General features: G+C 42.4%; 1 protein-coding gene across 1 annotated transcript; it reads right to left on the bottom strand.

The window, feature by feature from the left end:
- Positions 1 to 18,387: 18,387 nt before the first annotated feature.
- Positions 18,388 to 19,281, bottom strand: LOC123465220 (myeloid-associated differentiation marker-like). Its single transcript, XM_045163772.1, has one exon. It carries the CDS (start codon positions 19,279 to 19,281, stop codon positions 18,388 to 18,390), a length of 894 nt encoding a protein of 297 aa, XP_045019707.1.
- Between the last annotated feature and the right edge of the window lie 278 nt (positions 19,282 to 19,559).

The following is a 19,559-nucleotide window of genomic DNA, read 5'->3' as shown; positions in this document are numbered from 1 at the left end:
CCCTCCCACCACTCTATCCCCACAGGTAACCCCTAGTTCTCTGTATATGAGTCTGTTTCCATTTTATAGATCAATTCATTGGTGTCATACTTCAGATTTCACATAAAAGTGCTATTATATGGTATTTCCCTTTGTCTTTCTGACTTATATCACTTATTATGATAATCTCTAGGATTATACTGCTGAAAATGCCATATTTCAATCTTTTTTTATAGCTCAGTAGTATTCAGTATATATTTCATATATGAAACTATTCATGTATATAATTTCAGAGTACACTCCTTTGCTATTGTTCTTTAACCAAAAGAATGAAAATTTTACTATACGTTAAGAGTCAGACACGACTGAGCAACTTCACTTTCACTTTTCACTTTCCTGCACTGGAGAAGGAAATGGCAACCCACTCCAGTGTTCTTGCCTGGAGAATCCCAGGGACGGGGGAGCCTGGTGGGCTGCCGTCTATGGGGTCGCACAGAGTCGGACACGACTGAAGCGACTTAGCAGCAGCATAATGATACTAGTTGTTACAACTTGGACTTGGTAAAATGCGTGTTTTGCCAGGACTTTCACGGCAATAGTTCTCAAACTTCAGTTTGCTTCAGTGCTTAAGATTCACCCAGACACTTATTAACTAAAATTGTCAGACGGCAGTTTGAGAGCTTCTGATTTAGTAGATTTGCAAATACCAGTCCATGGACCATAATGAAAATCACTGTGCCTTTTGAGTAATGCTTTTAGAGGCTTAAGATAACCCTTCTCAATCTAGTATACTGTCTTACATCTTAATACATACAAAAGGCTTAATTTGAAACTAGAAGATTGCTAATGACTTCTATTTATAGGGCTTGTGAACTGAAATCAATATGTAGGCATGAAAAATAACGAAAATAAAATGTTTTGTCAGAAAACATTGACCAAAGAAGCAATTTAAATTAAAAAAAAATATTTATCCTGTAGTTACATTAATTTGCCTGACTTGACTGATAAGTTCCTTGTGAAGCAAAAATTAAAAGAGTAAAATTATTTTATGTGATTTTTAAAAATCTCATCAAAGTTTCTTGATAGCATCTCCTATTTTTAAAAATTTTCCATTTTTATTTTTCTATTTTGTTGAGTAGTATTCCATATGTATTTCATATATGAAAATAGTTATATATTTTATATACAGAAATATAAGTATCTATGTCTTATGTGAAAATGTCAGTATATATCTCTTATGTGACAATATAGGTCATATTTCATATATACAATAGAGGTATCTATGTCATATATAAAATATAGTTATATGTTTTTATATCATAAAATTTTATACTTTCATAAAATTATAAACTTTCAAAGAATTAAAGCCTTTGAGTGTGTGGATCATAACTAACTGCAGAGAATTCTAAAAGAGATGGGAATACCAGACCACCTTACCCACTTCTCAAGAAATCTGTATGAAGGTCAAGAAGCAAACAGAACTGGATATGGAACAACAGACTGGTTCCAAACTGGGAAAGGAGTATGTCAAAGCTGTATATTGCCATCGAGCTTCTATGCAGAGTACATCATGCAAAATGCTGGGATGAATGAATCACAAGCTAGAAATGAGATGCTGGGAGAAATATCAATAATGTCAGATATGCAGATGACACCACCGTTATGGCAGAAAGTGAAGAAGAACTAAACGGCCTCTTGATGAAGGTGAAAGAGGAACATGAGAAAACTGGAATAAATGGAAACAGTGACAGATTTTTATTAAATTGGGCTTCAAAATCACTGCAGATGGTGACTGCAGCCATGACATGAAACACCTTATTCAGAAAACCAAATGACGAACCACAGACTGGAAGAAACTATTTCCAAAATACATATCAGAGAAAGAATATGTACTCAAATTATACCAAACAGCTCCTTAAAACTTGATAAAGACTGAAATACATACCTGGCCAAAAAAGATAAACAGATGTGTATATAGATATTTATATCAATATATAGAGAATTATTTAATTCTCTGTAGATACATACATACATGTCTAGGTAGATAGATATTTATATCTCTTGGTAGATAAATATTTGTATTGCTACACAGATATTCCATAAAATTAATAACTTCCATAAAATTAATGACCTCCAAAAAATTGAAAATTTCCATAAAATTAAAACTTTTATAAAATTAATAACTTTCATAAATTGAATAACTTTCATAAAATTATTAACATTCCTAAAATAAATAACTTTCATACATTACATACAATTTAATGAATACATTAATAATTAATACTATTCATTAATATTAATATTTTATTAACAATATAGTATATTATATTATTATATATTATACATTAATATATTAATTATATTATATCTTAATATTGATTATAATATATTAATATATTTTATATAATATATTAATAATTAAATATCATAATATATAATTATATATTATGTATGATATATAATATATTGTAATATTTATATATTTATATAAATAATATATTAAATTATTCATATATAATTTATATATAATATATAATTTATGTTTTATATATAATTATAATTATTATATAATATATATTATATAAAATATATAAATAAATATATAAATGCATATATAAATATGTATATATAATATCTATATAATTTATATATTATATTAAATATATTTTTATATAATATGTAAAATATATTATATATAATTATTATATAATATATAATTATACATGTATAAATGTATATATAAAATAATTTATATAATTTAAATATATATAATACATTTATATATATTTATATTTATACATATATAAAATATATATTTATATATAAATATATTGTATATATTACATATATAATATGTATTATATTATTTATATATTTTATAATATATTATATAATATATAATATAATTATTAATAATTTGTTAATATAATATAGTATAATATATTAAATAATATTAATGTTATAATATACATTAATAATATTCATAGAATTAATTATTTTTTTACAAATACTCATTTTCATACAATTAAAAACTTCAGAATTTTAAAACCTTCCTCAGAATATTAAAAATTAAAAATTTCCTCAGAAAATTAAAAATTTCCTGTTAAAAATAAAAATTATAAAATTATTTATAAAATTTAAAACTTCCACTCTATGAAGCACCTTATTCAGAAAATCTAAAAATGAACCACAAACTGGAAGAAACTGTTTTCAAACCACATATCAGATAAGGGATCTGTACTCAAATTATACCAAACAACCGGGAAAAAAATTGGTAACGACTTAAACGTACATCTTGCCAAAAAAAGATAAACGATAAATAAGAGAGGAAGGAAAAACTAGGGTGGGGTAGAGACAGCGCCTCGAGACAGCTAACCCTAGGATCTGACGTTCCCACCCTGGGCTGATATCCTGAGAAAAACAAGATTCAAATACGCACATGCACCCCAACCTTCACTGCAGCACTCCTTACAATAGCCAAGACACAGAACCAGCAAGATGTCACCCACAGGCTAAAATTTAAAAAAGATGTGGTACATGCAGATAATGCACTGTTACTCACCCCAGAGAAACTGCCACTGAAACGGAAATAACACCACTGCTAGCCACAGGGATGGACCTTGAAGATCACACACTAAGTGAAGTCAGCCAGACAGAGAAAGACCATAGCATATGAGTCCATTCTGGGCAAAATAAAAAATACAGGGAACTAATTTACAAGACAAAAAGAGACTGCGATTTCCAACACAGACAAAGCAAACCAAAATAAATAAATAAAGGCTTTATCTCCTTCCTTCCATCCACTGTGCAGAAACTCTGTATCTCTAATAGACACTCCACAAGGACCTCAGGATCATCACACGGAACTTTACTTGAGTTTGTGCAATATTCTCTATGGAAAAAGAATTGAAGAAAACAACAGATATGCTGTCTGTATATGTCACAACTGACTCAGGTGGCTGTACACTGCCAACAAGCACAAACCAGAAAACTGTCCCAGCACAGCTACCCATGAGATTAAAGAAAGGGAATTACTAGTTTATACCCTGCCACCTCCTTAACTTGGGCTAATAACTCATTCTTGGAACCTGAGTAGACTTGAGTCCTAGAGCTGGATTGGGGTGGGATCGAGACAGGCCAGGAGATGCCCTTGACACCCCTGTTAAACCTGCCCTGTCTGGCTTGCCTTGGCTGGAACCAGAACCCCTAGTGCCCCCTAACGATGGTGGCCTGACCCTCTGGACCAGGGTAAAGTCACCAAAAATCCAGGTTCACTGCTGCTAGAGTCCCAGCTGAAGTCTCCCTTCAGAGCACAGCCTCATCAGGAGCCGTGGCCCAGGTTCAGATGAGTCTGGAGCGAAGGGGTGAAGCTTTACGGGGAAGACGTAGTGAGACACAAGCTCTTGGAAGTTTGCTCAAGCACATTTCACTCTCATTCATAGACCAGGAAGCCAACTTTCCCTAGGGCTGGGGTTGCAGGTGGAACCAGAGTTGGGCATGAAGAAGTGCTGCCACCTTGTGGACATTTCCGGTAACTACAACTTGTCCACTGCGTGTTTACTAGCACCTCCAATTAACAACGGGGCTTCCCTGGTGGCTCAGAGGGTAAAGCGTCTGCCTGCAATGCGGGAGACTCAGGTTCGATCCCTGGGTCAGGAAGATCCCCTGGAGAAGGAAATGGCAACCCACTCCGGTATTCTTGCTTGGAAAATCCCATGGACAGAGAAGCCCGGTAGGCTCCATGTGGTCACAAAGAGTCGGACACGACTGGGTGACTTCACTTCCACTTTCCAATTAACAATGCCTCTGGGGCTGTTAATGACACCTGCCCTCAGGAAAGGACCTTGGACGCCTATTGCAGAAATAAATTCCAAAGAAAACTGACTTTCAAGAATCCAATTAAAGGTAAAATTTCCTCACAGCTTTTAAGGAAAAAGAAAAGAAGAAAACCCAAATAGCCACAGAACAAGAATCCCAGCATCCTGAACTATTACAGCAGGAATGCCCATCAAAACGACAAGAAATCTAATCCCATCTGACAGAATGGGAATCCTGACTGTCTACAAACAGGAAAGGGCGGAAAGACCAGGGAGATGATGGAATCCCCCTACACCTTTCCTAGGAACAGACATTGGCAACAGCCCCTAGAAAGGACAGCCTGCACAGGCCAGAAGAAAAATTTCAAGAGAACTAAGCCTAGGACTTTTGTGCCCACACCTGGGCCTATATTACAAAAAAATCATCATTCAAAATGACACATGCAACCTAATGTTCATTCCAGTGCTACTTCGAATAACCAAGACAGACCGAAGAAATGGTCCATGGACAGATTAAATCTTAAAGAAATGTGGTGTATATATATACAGTGGGCTATTACTCAGACAAGAAAAACTGCCACTGAAATTATGAAATCCTGCAAATGGTTCCCACAAGGATGGACCTTGGTAGGTCATACACCAAGTGAAGTCAGAAACAGGAAGAAAATAGCAGGCAAATTTCTAGGCAAAATTTAAAAAAAGAAATACAGAGGAAGTAGTTTACAGCACAAAAAGAGACTCTGAGAATCAAAACACAAAGAACTCAAAAAAGAAAAAAAAAAGGAAACGTCACGAATGAAATAGGAGGTTGATACTAACATATACTCAAAAAACTGTATCTGTAATGGGTAATCCACAAGGATTATCTCCTTCCTTCCTAATTACACATTTACACAGAAATCTGTATATCTCAGAGATACTGCATAAACACCTGATGTTCACCACAGGGAAATTTGCTTGAAATTCTGCAAGAACCTCTAGGGCAAAACAATCCATAAAAGAACAGATATTCTGTGTGTTAGTATATGTCACACTGAATCAGGTGGCTGCATACTGACAACAAGCACCAAACGGCAGGTCAACTATATTCCCATATACCATCGCCATTAGATTAAAGAAAAGCAAAGCCTAATTTCCACCCATCTCCCTGACCTGGGCTGCCATCCCATCCCTGGAGTCTGAACGGCCTTGGATCCATGCCTGGCCAGGAGTAGGGTTGAACAGCCCGGCAGGGTGCCCTTAACTGAGCCCCGTCTTTAACCTGTACTGTGAGGTTTGCTCTGGCTGCGACCAGAGTCCTTCGTTTAACCAAAGGATGGTCGCCTGACCCTCTGGCCTTGAACTTGGAAAAGTAACCGAGACTGCAGGTCGACTGGTGCTGGGGTCCCCAGCTCAATCCTCTTTCCTGAGAGTGCAGCCTTCTAGGCACCTCAGCAGGGTTCTGTGGGCGAGGCAGGGATGACTCGGATGATGAAGAGTAAAGCGTTAGGGAGAAGAGGCAGGGGGACACAAGCCCTTGGGTGTTTACTCAGGCACAGTCCTCTAACTCACAGCCCAGGAAGCAGACATTCCCGAAGGCTCTGGTTGTCCAAGAAACGAGAGTTGAGCACGAAACAGCGCTGCCGCCCTGTGGACATTTCCTGTAACTACAATTTGACCAAATGTGCTTACTCACACCTCCAGGGAACAAGGCCTGTGGGGCTGTGAATGACAGCTGCCCTCAGGAAAGGGTCTGGGGCTGACGTTGCAGACGTAAATTCCAAACACAACCGATGTTCAAGAAGCCAATTGCAACAGGTAAATTTCCCTGACACCCTTTAAATAAAAGTATAAAGGGGAAAAAAAAATTCCCACCCTGCAACAGGATAAGATTCTGAACATCCCTAATTATTACAGGAGGATGCAAATTAAAGTCACAATGACAAATCAAATCCCGCCGCTCAGAATGGCCATTCTCACATGTCACAGGCAACAGTGCAGGAGCGAGCCAGGAGGAGAGAGAACCCACCTACACAGTATGTGGGAATGGACATTGGCAACAGCCACTAGAAAGGACAGCCTCCCTGTGTCGGGGGAAAAAAAAACACTTTCCAGAAAGCTAAGCCTAGGATCTGACATTCCCACACCTGGGCCTATATCCCGAGAAAACCATCATTCGAAAACCCACACGCACCCCAACACTCACTGCAGCACTGCTTACAGCAGCCAAGACTCAGATCCAGCAAAGTGTCTGCTGGCACATTAAAGCTTAAAGAGGATGTCGTGCATATGTACAGTGGACCACAACTCAACCATGACAACCGCCACTGCAAGTATGAAATTATTCCACTGGTCACCACAAGGATGGACCTGGGAGGGTCAGACACCAGTCAGGCAGACAGAGGGAGAAAATAGCATATGAGTGAATACTAGGCAAAATCTAAAAGGAAGTAGACAAACTAATTTACAACACAAAAAGAGACTCTGAGAATTCAAACACAGAGGGTTCCAAAACAGTTGAAAGAGCAAGGATGAATTAGGAGGTTGGAACTAACATATACACAGAAATCTGTATCTAAAATAAATAATCCAAAAGGATTACCTCCTTTCTTCTTTCCTTGCCCTTTCCTCCCAGAAATGGGCTTCCCTGGGGGCTCAGGCAGTAAAGAATCTACCTGCGATGCAGAGGACCTGGCTTTGATCCCTGGGTTGGGAAGATCCCCTGGAGAAGGAAATGGCTACTCACTCCAATATTCTTGCCTGGAGAATTCCATGGAGAGGAGCTTGGCTGGGGTGGCAGTCCATGGGGTGGCAAAGAGTTGGACACGACAGAGCAACTAACACTTTCACTTTTTTTATTACTTTCCTCCTGCAAATGCAAAAATTTCAGAATCTGTAAGAATACACAAAAATCTGTATCACTAACATATAAGCAGAAATCTATGTCTGTAACAGATAATCTGCAAGATTATCTCCTTCCTTGCTTCCTCCAGATATAAACAAAAGTCTGTATGTCTAACATATATACCAAAATCTGTATCATTAACATATATACAGAAATCTGTATCTCTAATAAATACTCTACAAAGGCCTGATGTTCAGCACAGGGAACTTTGCTAGACCTTCTGCAATTCCTCTATGGTAAGAGAATCCAGAAAAAGAGATATGCTGTATGTGTGTGTGGTAACTGAATCAAGCAGCAGTATAATGATAACATTAAGGAGCAGAGACATTACTTTGCTGACAAAGGTCCATCTAGTCAAAACTATGATTTTTCCAGTAGTCATGTATAGATGTGAGAGTTCAACCATAAAGTAAACTGGGCCCTGAAGAATTGATGCTTTTGAACTGTGGTATTGGAGAAGACTCTTGAGAGTCCCTTGGACTGCAAGATCCAACCAGTCCATCCTAAAGGAAATAAGTCCTGAATATTCATTGGAAGGACTGATGCTGAAACTGAAGCTCCAATACTTTGGTCACCTGATGTGAAGAGCTGACTCATTGGAAAAGACCCTGGGAAAGATTGAAAGCAGGAGAAGAGGGGGTTAATAGAGGACAAGATGGTTAGTGGAATCACCGACTTGATGGACATGAGTTTGAGAAAACTCCGGAAGATGGTGATGGACAGAGAAGCCTGGCATGTTGCAGTCCATGGGGTTGCAAAGAGTCGGACATAACTGAGTAACTGAACGACAACAAAGATAAAGATTCCACCTTATTATTGCTCAGTAGTAAAGAGCTTACCTGTCAATGCAACAAACTCGGGTTTGATCCATGGGTCAGGCAGATTCCCTGGAGAAGAGAATGGCAACCCACTCTAGTATTCTTGCCTGAGAAATCCCATGGAGAGAGGAGCCTGCCAGGCTATGGTCCATGGGAATACAAAAGAGTTGGACACGACTTAGCAACACATTTTCAAGATAAAGATCTAATTGTAAGGTCAGATACTATGAAATTCTTGAGGAAAATATAGGCAGTAGAAGCTTTGACATTCATCACAGCAAGTTCTTTAGGGACCCAGCTCTTAGAACAATGAAAAAGAAACCCAAATCAGCCCACGCTGTGTGGCCCCTCATCCTTCTCACCAGACCAGCTGTGCTCCTGAGGGGCAGAGAAGATGGCGCCAGGCGCTGCTGCAGGCATTCTTGCTGCCTGGAGGGGGTGGTTTTTTCCAAGTGAAAGTTGCTCAGTTGTGTCTGACTCTTTGTGACCCCAGGGACTATACAGTCCATGGAATTCTCCAGGCCAGAATACTGGAGGGGGTAGCGGTTCCCTTCTACAGGGGCTCTTCCCAAGCCCAGGACTGAACCCAGATCCCCTGTCTTGCAGGCGGATTCTTTACCAGCTGAGCCACTAGGGAAGCGGTGGTGCTTTAGTCGCTAAGTCGTGTCAGATTCTTGCAACCCAATGGACTGTAGCCTGCCAGGCTCCTCTGTCCATGGAATTTCTTAGGCAAGATAACTAGACTGGGTTGCCATCCCTTCTCCAGGGATCTTCCTGACCCAGGGATCCAACTCGCGTCTAGTGCATTGCAGGTTATTTCCTTTACCAACAGAGCCACCAGAGAAGCCCCACTGCCTGGAGGGGTTTGTTTATAAAGACCTCAACCCAGGCATTGCTGGGAAGGGCTGGCTGACTCATCCAGTCAGCCAATCCTCACCCACCAGGGACTCACGGTTGCAGAAAATGGGTCTTGTTGTGCTTGCCAGGTGCAAGGAACAGGTGTGGGACTGAGGGTCAAGATGGACATGGGGCTGTAGCTCTTGTTTGATTTCTAATCATTTCATCTGGCCCATAAGTGGGAGAGAATTTCAAGAAGATTTTCTCCTAAAAAGCAGAACCCAGGAGTCAGGGAGAGGAGGGTGGAGACAGGAGCCCATGGCCCCGGGTGCAGTGGAACCTCTGGAAGACCTGCCAGAAGGAGGCCACACAGAGTGAAGCCCAGGGTCACTGACCTGCCCAGGAGCAGCTGTTTGTTAGTCCAGGTCCTGCTCTGAGGTGTTCAGGCCCAGCTCTGACCAGGAAGAGAGCTGGGGGTGCTCTGCATTGAGGGTACCATGCAGGGTACCTGTGTGCTAAGCCCTGCCCAGATGGGCCCCCTGCCCTGGGAGGGGTCTGCCCATGTGAGCCCCATGCCCTGGGAGGGCCCTGTGAACAGGCTCCCTCTCTTTGCAGCTGGCACAGAGCTACTTAGGATGCAGATTAAAATCAGCTGAGGACAGAGGTCAGGTGCAGGGGCAGGGGTCCAAGCTTGCTATGCTCGCTGCATGACGCGAGGTGTGGAGACTAGAAATACAACTGTATCCTAAGGGCCGGCTGAGCAAAATGATGGCCGATCAATATCTCCAAATAACTATCTTGTCGGGGTCTGGATGCCAGGTTCTTTTATGAATTAGAGAAGGAGGATGTGAGGAAACAAACTAAAAAGGCCTTAAATCTTGCAAATATCTTGGAGAACGGCAAGCCTCAGGCAGGGGATGTGTTAATCTCTTCCTTCCTGCCATCCACAGGTGGACAGGGTTCTGAACAAAGGCACTTTAACAGTCAGGCAGAGGGGCAGGATTCTCTGGGGCAGGCCGCTATGTGTGATTATAGTAACAAAAGTAACAGAGAGCAAGTCAAAGACACAGTTCCAACATGGAGTCAGAACTGGCTATTCCTGAACATCCTAAGGTGCAGGGTTTATTCAGGTCCTCCCACTGCCCTTCCCCTCCCCCAGCGCCAGGCCCCACTCACCCACTCCCTGTCTCTGGATTTGCCTGTTCTGGATGTTTATTATAAATGCAATCATGTGGTTTGTGAGTATTCTGGGCTGTATGTTGGTGTCCCCCTCAAAATGCACATGTTGCAACCTAACCCCCAAGGGGATGGTGTGAGGAGGGGGGGCCTTGAGGAGGTGATGAGGTCGTGAGAGCAGAGACCACATGAATGGGATTAATGCTCTTATGAAACAGACCCCGAAGGAGCCCCCTCAGCCCTTCCTCCATGTGAGGACGCAGTGAAGACCCCTGCCCCCACCAAGAACAGAGCTTCACCAGAACCTGACTATCCTGACGCCCTAATCTCTGACATCTGGCCTCCAGAGCTGTAGGAAATGCGTTCCTGTTGCTGAAGCCCCCAGCCTTCTATTTTGCTATGGCAGCCCAGGCAGACTAAGACAGTGTATCCTTCTGTGTCTGCTCCTCTCACTGAGCATGTGTTCAAGTTCATCCCCATTGTAGCCTGTGTCAGAGCTTCACTCCTTTTCACGGCTGAGTCATAGTCCACTGTGTGAATGGACCACATTCTGTTTAACCCTTCTTCCATCCACACATCCATCCATCCATTCACGCATCCATCATCCATCCATCCATCCACCCCCTCCCCTATCCCCTAACCACCACAAACCCACTTTCATTCTTTGTGGATGTACCTGTTCGGGACATTTCCTATAAATGGAATCACGTGCTGTGTGTCCTCCTGTGTCTGCTTCTCTCACTGAGTATCGTGTGTTCAAGGTCCATCCACACTGTAGCCTGTGTCAGAGCTTCACTCCTTTTCATGGCTGAGTCATACTCCACTGTGTGGATGGACTCCACTGTGTGTATCTGTTTGATTGCTTATTGATGGTCATTTGTGTGGTTTCCCCCTTTTGGCTGTTGGAAACTGGGCTGCTGTGAACATGTGTGCACAAGTGTTTGGGTTTATCCGCAAGAGTGGAATTGCTGGGTCATGTGTTGACTCCAAGTTTGATATTTTGAGGAACTGCCAGACTGTTTTCCAAAATGGCAGCACCATTTCACCATTCCCACCAGTGCTGGTTGAAGGTTGAAACTTCTCTCCTTATTGTTGTCTGACTAACACAGGCACAAATCTGTATCTGTAATCAGTAATCCACAGGGATTATCAGCTTCCTTCCTTTTGCATACACACAGAAATCTCTATTTCTGACCTATACCCAGAAATACGTGTCTCTAACAGACTCTCTGGGAGAAGGCAATGGCACCCCACTCCAGTACTCTTGACTGGAAAATCCCATGGACGGAGGAGCTTGGTGGGCTGCAGTCCATGGGGTCGCTAAGAGTTGGACACGACTGAGTGACTTCACTTTCACTTTTCACTTTCATGCACTGGAGAAGGAAATGGCAACCCACTCCAGTGTTCTTGCCTGGAGAATCCCAGGGGCGGGGGAGCCTGGTGGGCTGCCGTCTATGGGGTCGCACAGAGTCGGACACGACTGAAGCAACTTAGCAACAGCAGCAACAGACACTCCACAAGGATTATCTCCTTCCTTCCTCATATACAGAGAAAATTGCATGTGAGATACATAATCCTCAAACACCTGACGCTCAGCACCTTGCTCAACCTTCTGCAATAAGCTCTATGGCAAAAGAATCTGAAAAAGGACAAATACACTCCATGGATACGTCCTGCCTGAACCAGGTGGCTGTACCCTGGCAGCGATCACAACATTGCAAATCAACTATACTGCAAGGTAGCATTGGCAAGATGTTGAAGAAAAGGAAAGAAAAGTGGTGCCTACTCTGTTATCTCCAGCTTCCTTGACGTGGCATGCTATCCCATCTCTGGAGGCTGAGCAGCCTTCAGTCCCACTGCTGGACTGGGGTGGGGTCCACACAGCCTGGCACAGTGCCCTTCGGTTAACCCTTTTTAAAGGCCTACCGTCTGCTGTGTTCTGGCTGGGACCAGAGTCCCAAATGGGATCAAGGTCTGGAGGACCTTGAGGGCAACAGACACCTAGCCTCCACATCTCCTGGTGCTGATGAGGCAACTCAAGCCTCTTTCCTGAGAGTGCTGCCTCCTGGCACCTCAGCACCCTCAGTAGGACGCTGTGGCCCCGGATGGGACAGTGGAACGGAGGGTTGTGAAGCTTTAGCGGGGAGAAGTACTGAGCCACCAACCCTTAAGTGTTTGGTCAGGCACAGTCCACTCCAATTCACATCCCAGGAACCCAACTTTCCCTCGGCTTTCCTTACTGGAGGGTCCAGAGGCGGGCGTGAGAAACGGCTGCCGCCTTGTGGACATTTCCTGTAACTTCAACTCGACCGCCGGGGCTCACTGGCACCTCCAATTCAGAAAGCCTGGCGGGCTGTTCATGACAGCTATCCTCAAGAAATGTCCTGGGGCAAGTACTGCCAAAAAAAATTCCAAACACAACCAACTTTCTAGAAGCCACTTACCACAGGTAAATTTTCCTTCCACGATTTCAGGGAGGGGGAAAAACCCAAAACACTAAATCTCCACCGCAGAAGACGTCAGCATCTGTGATTACCTCAGGAATGACAATCAAAAATGACAATAAGGACTCAATCCCCACCAGTCAGAAGGGCCACCATCAAAAATCTACAAACAATAAATGCAGGGTAGCAGCTGGAAGGGAGGGAATGCCCCTCCTCTGTCTTGGGAAAGGACAATGGCAACACCCACAGTGACTGTCTCCAAATGCCAGAAAAAAAAAATTATCAAGAGAGCTAACCCTAGGATCTGCACACATATTTTCAGACAGGAAATGCAGAAAATTAGATTTTCATATATAGATATATACATCCATATTTTCATATAGAAAATATAAGAAATTTTATTTTCAAATAGGAAATATAAAAAATCAATTTTTACATATGGAAATATGCACCCATACTGTCTTACAGGAAATCTAGAAAATTCTATTTTCATATATGGAAATATGCACCCATATTTCCATAAATGAAATCTAGAAAGTTCTATTTTCATGTATGGAATATCCATTCATATTTTCATATATGAAATAAAGAAAAGATTAAAATAATGCCATTTTCAGCAACATGAACCTTGAGATTATCATAGAAGGCGAAGTAAGTCAGAAACACAAATACCATGTGAGAAAACGTATATGTGGAACCTAAAATATGACACAAATAAAATTATCTGTGAAACAGAAACAGACTCACAGATACAGAGAACTAATGGTTACCAGTGGGGAGAGGGAGGTGGGAGGGCCAATACAGGGGTAGGGGGTTAGGAGACACAAACCACTGAATATGAAATAAATAAGTTACAAGCACACAGCAGACAGCAGAGGGAAATATAGGCATTATTTTGTAATACCTTTAAATCGAGTATAGTCAGTAAAAACATTGAATGAGCATTTTGTACACTGAAAACAAATATCGTACTGTAAATTAACTGTACTTGATTAAAAAAATAGTTGAAGGCTAGCTGTAAATACAAAAAAGGATCAAGAGAAAAAAAATAGTAAAATAAAAAGGGGAAATTTTTAAAAGTAAAAGATGCTATCAAGAAACTAACTGATGAGATTTTTAAAAATCACATAAAGTAGATTTACTCTCTTAATTTTTGCTTCCTGAAGAACTGATTAATCAAGTCAATAAATCTAACTAGAGGATAAATATGTTTGTTTTTTTTTAAGTTGAGTTGCTTTTGTCAGTGTTCTCTGATAAAACATTTTAGCGTTATTTTTGATGCCTACATTTTTATTTCAGTTCACAATAATCTAAAATAGAGTCACTTAGAAATCTTACTATTTCAAATTAAGACTTTTGTATGTATATACTGAGATGTAAGACAGTGTACTTGAGTTAGAACAATTATCTCAAGTCTCTAAAAGCATTACTCAAAAGGCACAATGATTTTCACTGTGGTTCCTGGACTGATTTACTAAATCAGAAGCTTTAGAACTGCTCATACGCTCATGTATGAACTATGGAAAATTCTATTTTCATATATGAACTATACACCCATATTTTATTCTCATATATGAAATATAGGAAATTTTATGTATTTTCATACATGAGATATGGGACATTTTATTTATGTATATGAAATATGCCCCTATATGTTTATACATGAAATATAGGAAATTCTATTTTCATAAATGGCAATATGCCCCATTATATTCATACAGGAAATATAAGAAATTCTTTATAGTCCAACTCTCACATCCATACATGACTACTGGAAAAACCAGAGCTTTGACCATATGGACCTTTGTCAGCAAAATGATGTCTCTGCTTTTTAATATGCTGTCTAGGTTTGTCATAGCTTTCCTTCCAAGGAGTAAGCAGCTTTTAATTTCATGGCTGCAGTCACCATCTGCAGGGATTTTGGAGCCCAAGAAAATAAAATCTGTTGTTGTTTGGCCATTGATGAGTAGTGATTTTAATAGTGACTCAAACCAAGAAGATACAAGAGGTGCCCCCAGAAGAGGATATAGCCTTCACAAGACCTAGAAAGCTTTCTTTCAAAAGTGGTCTGAAAAAGTAAAGGGCTTTCACTGTATAGGCAGATAGCTATACCTCACAGGTGAAGGTGACAAAGAGCACTCATGGGCTACGAGTGTTGACACAGCCAGACCAAAAAATCTCCTTAAAATTCTAATCTATTTGACTGGCTGCCATGTGCTCCTTCTGGACAGTAGCGACTCTTAAAATACAGGGGAAAAAAAGCCTCAGAAGATCAGTTATGTTTATGTATCAAAGATGCAGGAAGAGAAATGCAAGATCCTTCTAAAGGGCTTTTGATCCTTTAGGGTCAGAATTCTAAAAAGATATTTTATCAAGCTGGTTCTTCTAGCTGCACATGCAAAACTAATTAATTTTGCAAAGTCCAGTGAACACCAATTTGGCCATTTTGGGGTGATGTTTCCTTTAATTTCCAATTAAGCAAGACCTTGTAGATATAATTCTGTAGGCACTTCTCTGTGTTTTTCATCTGAAAATAACCCATTGTGATGAAAAAAATTAATTGACAGACAGTCTAAGAAACAAGTGGAAACTTTTATTTGGGCCAGTCTGGGAATTATAACCTAGGAGACCGTCTTTCAGAACACTCTGCGAATGTTCTACCCAGGAGGTCAAAGCACAGTTATACTTTTGAGACAAACAGTTATCCATCAAGCGAGGTGTTACTGACACTTAACATGATCCAGATCAGCTCAACAAAGTGTGCGGTGGTCATTGTGGCCCCTTAGGAGAAGAAAGGTTATCTCCTAAGAAGCTGTGATCCTTGATATGATAAAGAAGGAATGTTATCTACTTAGGAGGCGTGGTTAATGCAGATGCGCAATACCCAATAAGGGGAGGGAGGAAGCCCAAACAGGGAAAGGAAAATTTTATATTTAATCTTTTCTCCTCTTGCCATTCAAATATGGATTTCATTTCATATCACTCAGTGTGTTTCCACTGAGCAAAATCTTCCTAGTGTCTTTCTCCTGAGAATAGCCCAGGTACTGCTTCTTGAACTAAGTGCCGAGGAAAACCTACCCCTCCAGGGAAGAGTTTAATAGCGCCAAATCAAACTTTGCATCATTACCCAATAACAGGTGATCCAATAACCTCCCCCATATTCATCTGGACTCTCTGAGGAGGCAGATGGGCACAAAAGGTACCCAGTCTCCAGTGTATTGTAGAGTTAGGAGAAGACTGCTCTGGGTTCCTCCTTCATCAGTCACCAAAACTGCTGACTGAGATCAGATCAGATCAGTCGCTCAGTCGTGTCCGACTCTTTGCGACCCCATGAATCGCAGCACGCCAGGCCTCCCTGTCCATCACCAACTCCCGGAGTTCACTCAGACTCATGTTCATTGAGTCAGTGATGCCATCCAGCCATCTCATCCTCTGTCGTCCCCTTCTCCTCCTGCCCCCAATCCCTCCCAGCATCAGAGTCTTTTCTAATGAGTCAACTCTTCCCACAAGGTGACCAAAGTACTGGAGTTTCAGCTTTAGCATCATTCCTTCCAAAGAAATCCCAGGGCTGATCTCCTTCAGAATGGACTGGTTGGATCTCCTTGCAGTCCAAGGGACTCTCAAGAGTCTTCTCCAACACCACAGTTCAAAAGCATCAATTCTTTGGCACTCAGCCTTCTTCACAGTCCAACTCTCACATCCATACATGACCACAGGAAAAACCATAGCCTTGACTAGACGAACCTTCGTTGGCAAAGTAATGTCTCTGCTTTTGAATATGCTATCTAGGTTGGTCATAACTTCCCTTCCAAGGAGTAAGTGTCTTTTAATTTTTTGGCTGCAGTCACCATCTGTAGTGATTTTGGAGCCCAGAAAAATAAAATCTGACACTGTTTCCACCGTTTCCCCATCTATTTCCCATGAAGTGATGGAACCGGATGCCATGATCTTCGTTTTCTGAATGTTGAGCTTTAAGCCAACTTTTTCACTCTCCTCCTTCACCTTCATCAAGAGGCTTTTTAGTTCCTCTTCACTTTCTGCCATAAGGGTGGTGTCATCTGCATATCTGAGGTTATTGATATTTCTCCCGGCAATCTTGATTCCAGCTTGTGTTTCTTCCAGTCCAGCGTTTCTCATGATGTACTCTGCATAGAAGTTAAATAAGCAGGGTGACAATATACAGCCTTGATGTACTCCTTTTCCTATTTTGAACCAGTCTGTTGTTCCATGTCCAGTTCTAACTGTTGCTTCCTCCTTCATCAGTCACCAAAACTGCTGACTGAAGGGAAAAGAAAAAACAAGAAACCTCACAATCTAAGTTGTGAGTTATATTCTATTTGGAGACCTCACTGGAGACTATAGCTTGGGAGACACCTCACAGATCACTCTGCAGAACTGTTCCAAAGAGGTGAAAGGGGGCCAGGATACATGGGAGTTTTTGCTTAAAAAAAAAGGAAACATGTGGTCAAACATCAAAGGATTATCACTAATCACAAAAACTGATATCTCAAGCTTTAGTGTTTTTCTCGGGACCAGAAGGTGCAGGAGTCTGAGCACATTAGAATTATTCCTTTCTTATGCATCGTAATGATCTACAGCCAGTGCCCTGTCTTTCTCCATCGCAAATTCCCCTCGGGCTGCCCCACTGGGGGCTACTGCAGTGGCTGAAGGCTGGATGGCCAGCAGCGGTCATGGTTTACAGAAATGATTCACAATATTTTTTTGTCCACAGGCCTATAGACAGTGGGTTTCAGTAAGTCAGTAAAAACTCCAGAGCCAATCTCAGGTGGGACAGAGCCCCAAGGGGAGCCTAGGGATCCAAGTCTCTGCATTAGCACTCCTGCCTAAGGGAAATTATTGATCTCCAGAGCTTTATTTTTTTAACTTAAAGGAAAGGTGCAGTGTACCACCCCCTCCATGAGGACAAAGTGAGGCCTGATCCTTAGCTACCAATCACACCCCAAATCCACCCCACACACTAACTAAGGCACCCCCAGGGGGACAGACACACTTTGGCAATGAGGCCCCTCCCGAGGCCCAGGGTGTGAACAGCTGCACAGAGGGCTGTGTGCCGTGGAGTCAGCACCTCAGGAGGCAGGAGGGGGCGGTCGGCAGAGAAGGAAGGAGTCTCAGGTCCTGATGGATCAGAAGAAGGAAGATGGGGAGAGGTGGTCAGGACACAGGAGATGAGAAAACCAAGGATGACCAGAAAAGGGACAAAAAGTAAAAAATGTAGAAAAGATGAGAGAAGCAAGAGAAAGAGGCAAAACAGAATGTGGAAAACCAAAGAAAACAGGAGGGAGACAGAGCAGAAGAGGAGAAGGGAACAGAAAGGAGAGTGAGATAAATGGGGAAGGATGTAAGGAGAGAGAGAGGGAGCCAGGAAGAGGATGTCAGAGGTCGGTAAAGATACCTCCTGTGAGCAGAGGTGATCAGGAGTCCCCGGGCTGGTCCTCAGTCCCTACAGAAACCTGGCGAGCCCAGTACACCAGGTCGGCCACGTAAATCAGCAGGTTGATGGCTGTCAGGATGGCCACAGCCAGTCGCTGGTCCCAGATGCAAAGATAGTTGGTAAGTCTGTGTTGACAGCTCACATCCCTGGACCTCTCGGGCTGCCCGCCAAACTTTTCATCAAATTGGTAGAGCGGCCAGAGGACCAGAGCACCAATGTAGAGAAGGACAGACAGCAGGCTCAGCACCAGATGGAACATGGAGGAGGAGATGGGCAGTCGGTTCTCACAGTTAGCCAGGTTCAACAGGATGGTCACGATCCCCAGGATGAAGCAGATGGAGTACACAGCCACGCACGACACCAGCAATGGATGGTCCATGTACAGGTAGGGATTGCTGATGAAGGGTAAGATGACACAGGCCACCAGTGTCTCTAGCATCTTGAGGAGGAATGGCAAGCTGCCTGTATAGCCAGTGAAATCACCTGTCTGGGGCCAGCCCAAGATCCAGATTGCTTCGGTGGCATAAGACACAGTAGAAATGAAGCAGAACGCAGTAGCAGCGATGGTGCGGTCCCGGGAGGGGGTGTAAAACAAAAACTGGACATAGGTGGTGGGGTAAATGATGGAGACCAAGAGGCAGAAGAGGGCGAGGTAGCAGGCATGGCAGAGGAGAAAGTCCCCCCAGGAGAAGGGGAAGCAGTAATGAAGCGCCAGTGATTCAATTATGAGAATGATGAAGGTCACCACGAAGCAGAAGCACAAGATAACAAAGGACCAGGTACTTGTGGGCACCGTCCAGCTGTCCAGGCTGCCCACTAGTGAGATGGCCACGCAGGTGGAGAGCAGCTGCAGTGTTCGGAGGAAGTAGTCCATGATGGCCCAGAAGTCCAGGCCTCAGGACGATTACGTGGAGGTCACGATGGTCATGCAGGTCACCTTCACCTTCAGTATGAGAGTGGTTGTGGCTGAGGACCCACCGGAGAAAGATCCAGCTTCAGAGGCGGATTAAGTCAGTTGCCAGGGAAAGGCTCAGGGCCCTGTGACGGCTGAGGCTCGGGATCTGTGGAGTTGGAACCAATGGCTCAGACACTCGAGTAACAGCACAGCTGCTCCAGAAGGGTTCTCCCCACCCATCAGCCTTGGCCTTGTCA

Source organism: Bubalus bubalis, chromosome 20, assembly GCF_019923935.1.
Source record: "Bubalus bubalis isolate 160015118507 breed Murrah chromosome 20, NDDB_SH_1, whole genome shotgun sequence".
NCBI lineage: Eukaryota > Metazoa > Chordata > Mammalia > Artiodactyla > Bovidae > Bubalus > Bubalus bubalis.
The sequence above is the reverse complement of the archived record's forward strand: the minus strand, read 5'-3'. Positions and strand labels throughout refer to the sequence as shown.

Excerpts from the sequence above, each read along its gene's own strand:
- LOC123465220 (XM_045163772.1), bottom strand. The coding sequence starts at position 19,281 with ATGGACTACTTCCTCCGAACACTGCAGCTGCTCTCCACCTGCGTGGCC.